The sequence below is a fragment of the Mesoplodon bidens genome, assembly GCF_964165515.1.
Source record: "Mesoplodon bidens genome assembly, chromosome: 1".
In the NCBI taxonomy this organism is placed as follows: domain Eukaryota; kingdom Metazoa; phylum Chordata; class Mammalia; order Artiodactyla; family Ziphiidae; genus Mesoplodon; species Mesoplodon bidens.
In genome coordinates this window covers 178,687,129-178,699,025 of record NC_138176.1, presented here as the reverse complement: position 1 = coordinate 178,699,025, position 11,897 = coordinate 178,687,129, and the positions used below count along the sequence as shown (strand labels likewise).

General features: G+C 36.8%; 1 protein-coding gene across 1 annotated transcript in view; it reads right to left on the bottom strand.

Annotated features, from left to right (window-relative positions):
* Nucleotides 1–352: 352 nt before the first annotated feature.
* The window catches only part of AMTN (amelotin), a gene marked incomplete at both ends in the record, with an annotated part of 41,986 nt that continues 30,441 nt past the window's right edge, over nucleotides 353–11,897 (bottom strand). The window contains one exon of the mRNA XM_081239576.1: nucleotides 353–513. Coding sequence (XP_081095702.1) covers nucleotides 353–513 — 161 coding nt within the window. The remainder of the gene's footprint in view (nucleotides 514–11,897) is intronic.

Below are 11,897 nucleotides of genomic sequence, written 5' to 3'. Positions count from 1 at the left end.
GGATTTAATCTGCAGCCTGTGCAGCTGCATGGAGAGACTTCCACTCCTCTTCCTTAGTTGCACCTGTAGCTCACCTGTAGCCCCTGTAGCTCAGCTTTGGTTTTGGCCCCATCTCTGAATGTGGGCCACCCTCAGGCGTCTGTTCCCCACCCAGGCGAGAAGGGGCAAAAGCAGTGGCTGATTGGGGCACACTTACTTGCTCAGACCAGGGAGGGATAAGGCGGCCACAACTGCGACATGTGCGAATTGTCTGTGGCGGCAGAGACTGGCAGTTGGCCCTGGATCACAGGACCTTCTGCAGTGGCAGGCTGTACAGGCTCCCGGGAAGGTGGGGACAGTGACCTGCACTTGCTCACAGTATCCTTGGTGGCAGCAGCGACAGCAGTAGTGGTCTGCGTCCACCCCTGGGGTTCAAGATGGCAGCTTCAGCTTGCTCCCATCCCTGGAGCTCATGTAGGCAGTGCACTGCCACCTGTGAATGCATGGAGAAAGAAGCTCCTATGGCAGGCTTGCCTGGATGGGGGAATTATTTCACAGTGTTTATGTCTACAAGATCATCACAACATACACTTTAAATATCTTATAATTTTATTTGTCAACTGCACCTTAATAAAGCTGAAAAAATTGGCATTATATTGTAAACATTTTCCTACATTATATTTTTAACACATAATATTTCATTAATTATCTATATAATCACGATTTTATCTATTCAATAAAATTTTCATTTTCCTTTGATTGAAAATACTCACTATTAGTCCCCACTCCCAGAGATTTTGATTTAATTGTTCTGGAATGGAATCTGGGCATAGATATTTTGTAAAGTTTGCCAGGAAATTTTAATGTACAGCCAGGACTTGGATGCACTGCTCTAAGTTACATAGCCAAAGTACTTTCCAAAAGGTTGTACTGGTTTATATCAGAATGTTATATACAGCACACAGCTGTTTTCACCAGCACTGATCATTATGTTTACAGTTTGAGTGGTCAAAGTGTGGTCCTCAGGCTCAGCAACATTGACATTGCTCAGAGATTATGAGAAATGCAGTATCCCTCTGGTCCTTTCTTTGCCCCATTGAATCAGGATCTAAGTTTTAACAAGATCCTCTGGTGATTTGAACGCACATTAAAGTTTGAGAACAGCTGATGTAAAATACCTTAATTTGATAAGGCAAAAACAATATATTTTTATTTGAACTTGCAGTGGTTCAACTTTTGAAGTTAAACTGCCATTTTTGGTTCTTGTTTTAGAATTGTCCATTTCCATCCTTTGCCTGTTTTAAAATTAGGGCTATTTTCTGAGATGTTTTGAAGATTTGAAAAACCTGATGGGTTTAAAAAGGAACATGAATGAACTATGAAATAGAGATCTATTGATACTGAAGTTTAAATCTGTCTAGAAGCAAATGACACAAAAGAGAGATAGGGGAGAATGTTTTGAACAAAGGAATAATATTTAAACTGATCCTTATTTAGGGCTCTTAGCATTTATATCTCCTTTCTTGGCATTTATGAAATGCCCATTCATTCATTCATTCAGTACATTTTCTGACTGTCCCTATATAATACCGTGTACTAGTGCTATGGATCTCTGTGGCCATAAAGAAGCCTGTTTGCTCAGCTTTGGGCCTTACAATCAATTTGGTGTGGTCACATGTGTGCAAGGTTATCTAATGATAAAAATTTTGTTGATTATGGTTGATTGAGTACTAACTGTATGGCTTAGATATTGGGCTCATCTAGACATTAGAAAATGGGTAGTGGAAGGAATGGAACTCATATCCATTGAATGCTTACCCTGTATGTGTTCCATCTTATTCAATTCCCATGATAACTCTGTAAGGTAGTCAGGACATTTGGATCATAAATCATGTGAAGAGTGATTGTTATTAGTGACAAATCAAATAAAATTTATTTGGGGGAGGAGGGGGACAACTTTTCCTTACAGAAGAACTAGTAAATGTAGAAAGAATGAGGGAAATATTAAATTACCATCAGAATGCCACAGTAATCACTGCTGCAGGCAAGATCTACAGATGAATGCTAAAATTAATGGTCAAAAATTTAAGGATAAACAGAATATTTGCATAGCCAAAAATTATCTCTCCCAAATATTTATTTAGTCCAAAGAGAAACATAGTAAGTTTATAGTGGAAAAACCTAGCAGATATCACTTCAACATCACATAAGACATAAATGATACCATTTATCCCCTGAGGAAGGGCACATCACCTCTGTGGAATGCTTCCTCAAAATTTATAACCTCAGTCTAATTATGAGAAAACATTGGAAAAAATCAGATTGGGATAGTCTACAAAACACCTGATCAGTACTCTTCAAAAATGTCAAGGTCATTAGAGACAAGGAGAGACTGAGGGGTTGTCACCAATTGGAAGTGGCTAAGGAAATATGGCAACGAAATGAAGTGTGGGATCATGAATTACATCCTGGAACACAAAAAGAATAGTAGAGGAAAAACTGGTGAAACCCACTTAAAGTCTGTAGGTTAGTTAATAATACTGTGCTAATGTAAATTTCTTAGTTTTGATAATTATACCATAATTATGTGAGACGTTAACATTATGGGAAGTTGGTTGAAGAGTATATGGAAGTTCACTGTACTATCTTTGCAATGCTTTTATAAGTTTTAAATTATTTCCAAATACGAAGTTAAAAAAAAAAAACTTTTTATACTATCAAGGAAAAAGTCTGTGCCTCTTCATCTTGATTCAGCCATCAACATAGGACTGCGATCTTAACCATCTTCAAGAAAAAGAAGAAATTGGGCCTCCCTGGTGGCGCAGTGGTTGAGAGTCCGCCTGCCGATGCAGGGGATACGGGTTCGTGCCCCGGTCTGGGAGGATCCCATATGCCGCGGAGCATCTGGGCCCGTGAGCCATGGCCGCTGGGCCTGCGCATCCGGAGCCTGTGCTCCGCAACGGGAGAGGCCACAACAGTGAGAGGCCCGCATACCGCAAAAAGAAAAAAAAAAAAAAAAAAAAGAAGAAATAAAAAAATATAAATGTAATTAGGTTTTCCTTTTGTAAAGAGTGACCATTTCATTCCAGAATCCAGAAGTATTGGCTGTATAGAGCCACTTCTTCACTGTCAGAGGGTCTGAAAAGCATTGCTCCTGTGAGATGAAAATTACATATTATACAGAATCATAGGCACTTCTGAAACTTCTCTTCACAATCAATAAAGTTTCATCTTGGTCATCATGTATCCCCGCCTGCTTATTTTCACTTTGTAATTAAAAAAGAAGATGGAAATAACAGTATATGTTTATTTGTTACTTTATATTTTGCAAAGGAGTTTTAAATTTGTTTCACTTTATCTTCACCAACCCTATGAGACAGGATAGTTATTCTTAGCAGCCTTGTTTGGTGATTTCAAAATATATGTTCTGAGATATTCATTATGTTCTAAGGACACAGTTATTGGTTGGTACTCTTTTCTACCTCCCTGAAACTTTCCTACACTCTCTGAAAGTGAAAGTGGAAAGTCAAATTCTCTTGTCCTTACAGGTCAGAAAACAGGGTAATACTTATAATGTAATTAATAATAATAATAATAATAAACCCAGCCTTTATTGCATTCTTAAAATATGCTAAAGAATTTGCCAAGTATTTTCTAAACATATAATCTCATTTAATCTTTTTTACAATTTTACAAGGGGGTTGAAGCAGACATGGAGAGGATTGGCATCTGATTGGATGTGATGGACAGAAGAGGGAAGCATGAAGGGTTATGATGATTTAAACTTTGGTGATGTGGCATGTAGTGGGACTACTAACAAAAAGAGAGGGTGCAAAAAGAGGAACATAAGGGAAGATGATTTCATTTTTGAGTATGTTGTGTGTACCATCGACCCTACAGTATGACTCCTATTTGGCTTCTTTAAAGCACTTAGAATAATTTGTGAAGGCTAAAAAAAAATTTAAATGTGCATTTTATTATAGTGGTTCAGAGACTGAGATTTGATCCAATATGAGAATGTAAGCTCATAACTTTCAGCAGACTCTTCCAGTAGCCACTTGCTTGGCATGGTGTGCAAGCTTCCCTAAGCAAGTTTCTGGAAATTGCACTGGTACAGCAATGCAATTTCTGGGGAGACATTCCTTTGAAAAGCCCATCAGACTACAATTACAGTGTGTGGGGCAGACGGGGCGTGGAGGGGTTAAATGTTTGACAATTAACTATGAGAAGCTTGCTGACACAAAGTCTGATTTGAACAGAGATTTAAAAAAAATACATCTACAGGTATTATCATACATGGGGTTTCCCTCTCTGTAACCCCACAACTACATCCCTTGGAGTGAGGAGAGACACTGCATTATTAAGCAGTCTTACATCAGCTGATCAAACACACACAACACCCACAGGAATGTACAAAACAGTCTTTCAGGTCAGAGACAATTTCTTCAACCCACACAACTCCACGAGACCCAAGGATTCAGTCATCCTCACCACTTACTCACAGACAAGAGACCCTTCATCTCTCATAGAAATATAGAAGCATAGTTTATGCTTGTATGTTGCTTTACACTTTGTAGGAGAAAAAACAAATCTTCCCTTGAACTTATATCTTTTCCATGGCCTCTGGATTCGTTTAATCTAGGGCCCCACTCTTTCTTGTCCCAGGTTTCCAGAGCAAGTTGATTCCACACTGGATGGGGCTCATGAGGGGGTCTCGTCCCATGGGTGGAGCATCTACCAGCCGGTCAGACCTTCACACTGCTAAGATGGACCACCTCTTAGCCGGTCTTGCATTTCATATAATCCCTAAAACCACTCTCTTCTCTTCCTTTCTTACCTTTCTTCTCTACCAAATGCCTCCCCCTCCCCTGTTACCCTTGGTAGGCATGTCACAGTGATGGGGAAGGATGAAGGATAACATACTAAATCATCTCATTGATACAAATTTTCAGGTAGGGAAAAGGAGGAAAAGAGACTTCCAGTGATAGGAATTTCCAACGTCACTTCTCACACAGACAGGTCAACAGAGATCATTAAAGATTTCTTACTGTACAAAAATTCCTTTAAAAATTTAGGGAATTAGGTTGTATAAATTATGGTTAATCGATGAAGTAGAACACAATTTAAACATTAAAATTGTTTAAGCAAAATAATGACAGGAGAAAATACTTATGGTATAGAGTTAAGTGGAAAAAGCATGTTACATAACAGTATATATTACTGCAGAATAAGCTCAACTCTGAAAAAAATACATAAAATATGCACAGAAAAACATGACTAGGAAGTATTTATCGAAGGGTGAAGGTTAGTAACATATGAATGGTGGGATTTGAGTGACTAATTTTCTTTTTTATAATTTTCTGCATTAAAAATTTTTTCTATCTGCTTCTACTTTAAAAAGCAAAGTCATAATAATCAGCTGGTGACTGGCTGAAAGTCTCATTATTTGATAAACAGCATCAACTCCAAAAATAGTGGATATTTTTATAGTCCTGGTATAATAATGTGTTTTACTTTTTAAATGGAAACATGTATACATATTCAAAGTAAGCAGAATAACTTGTGTAATATTTTGGAGTCTAGCATACACATATACAAATATACTCACACACCCTCCATATCAGAGTCTTGTTCAGTTTTTCTTTATTCATGACAAAAGGGGACCATTAACATTTAATTTTTGAGAATTCCAGATGTATCGTATTTTTAACGAATAATCACTTCTTATTTGATATATGGTGACATGAGGCATCATGTGGGGTTGTTCCTAAATTAACAGAATCGGCAACCAAGCCCCAGTTGAGAACAGGGATGAGTATCCACACTCCTAGTTTTGGGGGTGAGTATCCACACTCTTAGTTTTGGGGGTGAGAATCCACATTCTTAGTTTCGGGGGTGAGTGTCTACATCAGGTATTGGGACTGGCCACTTCGTTGAGCATCATACACCTTTTGATTGTTCATAAATCTTCCCCCTGCCAGAGATACTGTGGAATAGGTTAGGGGTAAAGATCAGGAATGGAATCCTGGTTTCAGTAATGATAAAGTCATTTGGACTGATTCTTCCTGCTCAAGACAAGTAAAAATGGAATGATACACAAAAATTTTAAAACCATCAAAGAGTTAATCAGATAGTATAGAATTACTAGGCTAAGATCCAGGAGGGGATGGAAATCTAGAGAGGAGAGTCCAGCATTTAGGACCATTTTTGCACTGATTCTAGTTGCCGATCTAGAAGAGTTTGTTTAATAGTCTGGCCAGCCTGAAGGGACAGCAGTCAGAGTCCAGGGCCCATCAAAGGTGGGAGCCCTGGAAAGTTACACTGGCGGTTGATTAGGGACCAGTAGAGGTGAAACAGAAATAAGTCAGCCGCCCTCAAGGGACTGCTGCTTGCCTTTCTGTTATTTGGAGGGCCCAGAAAAATCTCAAACTCTAAAACTGGATTAGGATGATCCAGGTTGTTATTTCTCGGGCTCCTGGCAGAAACAAACAAAAATATCCTCTGGCACTAATTGTTTCTACAAAAATTTTTAGCAACATAGTTCGACATATTATCAAAGATAACCTGATTCAATAGGAGGCAAGATCCTATGGGAAGAATGAGAAGAAAATAGGAAGCAATGGATGGGGAATCAAGATAATTAGAATTATACCTTGCTTTGAAAAAACTAAGACTATATTCAAAGAGATAAAAGCAAGCCTTGAAAACTTTGACAGGCAACAGGAAACTATATAATACAGTGTAGCTAATTTCAAAAAGAGCCAAATATAAATTCTGGAACTGAAAATGTCAATAAAAAAAAATTAAGAGAACCAATGGATGGGTTTAACAGCATGTTAGATACAGTTGGAAAAAGAACTCATGAATTCATAGGTCCAAAAGTTAGAATGTAGGGTGAAAGTAAACATCCTTAGCAATATATATTGACATCCAGGAGGTTGAATTCAAAATATTGAGGATGCAATCTGCAAAATGAATCTGTCCACAACACCAGTGGAATCCACCTGGAATGGTAGTGGGAGGGCAGTGTGTTTATCTGCACAGAAAGCGATCTCATATGTGCTATCTTCCCTCTATGATTTCTAGTCTATGACTTCTCAATTATATTCTCAGTTACATAGGGACACTGAAATAAAGTGGCAGAATCTTTGGGTCCTAAAAATATTTGATAGATTCTGTAAGGGACATAAGTACAGTACTTATTGAGATGTTCTTATATGTAATGTCTTCTTGAAGTTTAAAGAAAGTTTAATTCAAATTAGCTGTTCTTTTAAATTTTATTCTGAAGTGAATAATTGTTGCAATTATTTGTCCTACATGTTGGTCTAAGATCTGTCATGACCCATTTCGTATTGGGTATATGGTAACCTGTTTTAGTTTAACAAATTTAAAGTTTTAACTATATTAATAATTAAAAGTTCAACTTGTGTTTGCTTAGCCCCCTTGAGTTTCTTGAATGTGGCTTCTTACATCTTAGATCTTATATCTTACATCTGCCAGTCAGGTCTGCCAATATATTACTGGAAGGATGGACCTGCATTTTTATGGCCCTTTAGTGTGACTTCCTTTCCTGGCCTGCAGAGGCCTTCTTACCCAAGGGATACTTAGACAGTTGAAGGAGTTATAGAATATGGTTTCCTCCTTTCCACATCACTCCCATGATATTATAAGGCATCAGTCACTTATGTATTGATACTTTGCCCATACACTCTCTGATTTTCCTTAAATGTTGTCCTTAATCACCCTTCCTCCTGAATACTTGAGTTCTTACTTGGATTTATGTATAGCTATCATATTTGAGTCTTAATTTGTTTTTAGAAGTACCTTGTCCCACAAAAGGGGCTCTTGCTGCTTTTTCTTTGACTCTAGCCTGTTCATTACACTTGTAGTTTTTCTTTCTCAGGGCCACTAGGGGGTGATATTTTCTATCTCTTAGTCATCATTTCTAGCAAACCATATCAATTTGCAAACATTGTGGGCTAATATTTTAAAATACTAACCAGTAATATTTTGGGTATATTTTAAAAAATTAATAGACTTAAAAAATCAGTTTTAGGTTTACAGAAAAATTGAGCAGAAAGTACAGAGAGTTCCCTTTTATCTCCTTTTTGTCTCCCGCACAGTTAATCTTATTGATAACAGCTTGCATTAGTGTGGTACGTTTGTCACAATTGATGATCCAATAATGACACATTTTTATTAACTAAATCCCATAGTTTACATTAGGGTTCACTCTTTATGTTGTATATTATGTGGGTTTTACAAATGTGTAATGATGTGTACTTACCATCTCAGTATCATACACAATAGTTTCATTGCCCTAAAAATCCTCTGTGCTTCACCTGTCCATCCCTCCCTTCTCCCAAAACTCTGGCAGCCACTGGTCATTTTACTGTCTCCACAGTTTTGCCTTTTCCAAAATATGATCCAGCTGGAATCATACAGTGTGTATCCAGCAGATTGGCTTCTTTTGCTTAGTAATATGCATTTAAGATTACTTCATGACTTTCTGTGGCTTCATAGCAGAATAATATTCCACTGTATGTCGTACCACAGTTTGTTTATCCATTGAGCTATTGAAAGACATCTCGTTTGCTTCCAAGTTTGGCAATTATGAGTAAAGTTGCTATAAACATTCTTATGCAGATTCTTGTGTGAACGTAAGTTTTCAACTAATTTGGGTAAATACTAAGGAGTGCAATCCTGGATTACGTGGCTAAGAGTATTTTAAGTTTCATAAGAAACTGCCAAACTGTCTTCCAAAGTAGCTGTACCATTTTGCATTTCTACCAGCAATGGATGAGAGCTCCCATTGCTCCACATCCTTACCTGCATTTGGTTTTACCGGTGTGTGAATTTTAACCTTTCTAATAGGTATTCAGTTGTATCTCATTGTTTCTGAATTTACAATTTCATGCTGACATATGATGTTGAGCATTTTTTCCCATATTCCAAATAATTGCCATCTGTATGGGTTTTTTTTTGTGTCTGTTCAGATTTCTTGCCCATTCAAAAAAACTGGGTTGCTTGTTTTCTTATTGTTGAATTTTATGAGTTCTTTGTATATTTTGGATACCAGTCCTTTATCAGATATATGTTTTGCTAAGATTTTCTCCCAGTCTGTGACTTTCTTTTTATTCTCTTACTCCTATCTTTGGCAGAGCAGAAAAATTTAACTTTAATGAAAGTCTAACTTACCATTTTTCCTTTCATGGAGAGTACTTTTGATATTGTATCTAAAGAGTCATCTCCAAATCTAAGGTCAAGTAGATATTCTTTCTGTATATTCTAGGGATCTTTATTTTTGCATTTTATGTTTAGGTCTATGAGCCGTTTTGAGTTAATTTTTGTGAAAGGTGAAAGGTCAATGTCTAGATTCTTTTCTTTCTCTTCATCTGACAATGATTTTATATTATCATTTTATGATCTGGTCTTTTCTCTAACACTATTGATTAAATTTGATTTTTATTTTTGGTAATTTAGAAAAGTTTCTTTCAACTTTATAACTTGTTATGCAAACCCACGTTCAAACCCCATCTCCACCAAATGCTAGCTCCTGAGTGACCTTGGAAATGTTACTTATACCAAGCTTTAGATTTTCCTGTTGTTAAAATAGGGGTGTTACTTTTAACCCTGCGGCTCTTCCATTATATTTAGACATGCACTGTCCAGTATGGTAACCACTAGCCAAATGTGGCTATTAAGCACTTGAAATGTGGCTAGTAGTTTAAATTGAGATGCAAATTGAAACACACATCTAGTTCCAAAGATTTAGTAACCAAAAAATAAAAAAAAATTTATTTATTTATTTATTTATTTATTTATTCATTTATTTATGGCTGCATTGGGTCTTTGTTACTGTACATGGGCTTTCTCTAGTTGTGGCGAGTGGGGGCTACTCTTCGTTGTGGTGTGCGGGCTTCTCATTGCTGTGGCTTCTCTTGTTGCAGACCACAGGCTCTAGGCATGCAGGCTCCAGTAGTTGTAGCATGCGGGCTCAGTAGTTGTGGCACATGGGCTTAGTTGCTCCGTGGCATGTGGGATCTTCCCGGACCAAGGCTTGAACCCATGTCTCTTGCATTGGCAGGCGGATTCTTGACCTTTGCACCACGAGGGAAGCCCCAAGATCATTAATTTTTTGTATTATATGTATGTCAGGTATAATATTATATATATATATAGTGTTAAATAAAATGTATTATTAAAATTAACATCACCTACTTCTTTTTACTTTTTCATGTGGCTACTTGAAAATTTTAAATTACATATGTGATTCATGTTGTATTTCTATTGGACGGCATTTCTCTCTAGACTTTGGTATCCATTACCTTACTAAGAGTAAATTAGAGTTCGATTTTCCAAAAATATTTTGCACTTTTTACACAGAATGCTCTCAGTATATATTATTTCCCTTTGCTTTGTACTCCAAGCAGAACTTGTCACCTAGAACATGGGAGGTGTTATTATGAACTTTTTGCTTTCTAATAAGGACATAAATAGGATTATTGCAAAAATAACACAAAATACAGAGGAAGAAAGGGCAAATACAACTGGGTAAAAGTGGTGAGGTGGAAACAGATTAATTATAAAGCCAATAAAGTTTAAGTTTAAGCTGAAGGGACTTTCACTCACACAGGCTCCTTCCAGGGCCCTGAGAGTATGTGTTTGTGGGGTCTTATGTTTGTAGCTCTTGAAAATGTAAGATATTTTAATCACAACCAGTGAAGACATCTGTTTCTCTCCATGTTGACTTTTCTTTCATCGTACTTTGTGTCAATGGCATTAGGGTTATCACAGGCATTTTCGAGATCTGCCTCAGAAAGGTTGAATTGGGGAGATATTGAATTTGGGTTTAGTGGGCTATATGCATGTGGCTTGTGAATAAGTTGCCACTTTAGAAATGGCTTCAGGAATACTCCTACCCCCTACTGTCTCAATGTACCAAGTGTTGGGGCACCAAAGTGACAGGCGAAAATTGGCATTGCCACATGAACTTGTCTTGTGGTGCTTGGCAGCAGAAGTATGAGTAATGAAAGAGAACAAGGTCTGTAATGTTTGAAGCCAGAAACTAGTCTGTGTAAAATTCTACCAATCAGACCATAAAATTGGAAGCAGAGGTTTCAGTTTTCACTGATGCCTCCTTTAAAGGGAAGATCTTTTCTGCCAGGAATATATTTGATATTGCAGCACATACCATTATACATTTACTATAGCTTTTTTCTTTTTTGGTGGGAATTGAATAAATTTGATTTTATCAGAGTTACTGTGTGTGTAGGGCACAGACTAGCAGTACAATAAGCAATGAGAATGTCTGTGTGTAAAGTCACACACGTGGTAGATCACTATGCTATTTTCAATATATAACCAGGGAGAGGATTAAAAAATGTGAATGCAACATCATTCAAAGTTATTCTCAATATTTGGTGAGGATTCTTCGGGGTCCCTGAGATTCTTTTGATAGATAAGTGAGATAAAACTGTTTTAATAATAATATAAAGATTTCATTTTCCTTTGTCATTCTCATTCTATGAAGAATATACAGTAGAATTTCCCAGCAGCTACATATGTGATATTGTGACAGATGAAGATTGAATGCAGAAGCAGATAAGAGAATCCTAACATCTTCTATTAAGTCAGACATGAGAGTTCAAAGATAAAACCATTCTTCTCACTAAATTTTGTTAATTAAATTGAGCGTTCTCATCAAATTAAAAGAGTTATTTTTAATTTAAAAAGGATGCTATTTGTATTGACATGTAATTTATGTATTATTGATATTTTAAAATGAATTAACAACATTTAATGTTTTGTAGTTTTAATTTCTACCATCAAGAATGTTTTCAATGATCAAATTCCTGTTCCAGTAAGTCCTCATTTAATTTCATTGAAAGCTAAGAACAAGAAACTACCTGAGTTGT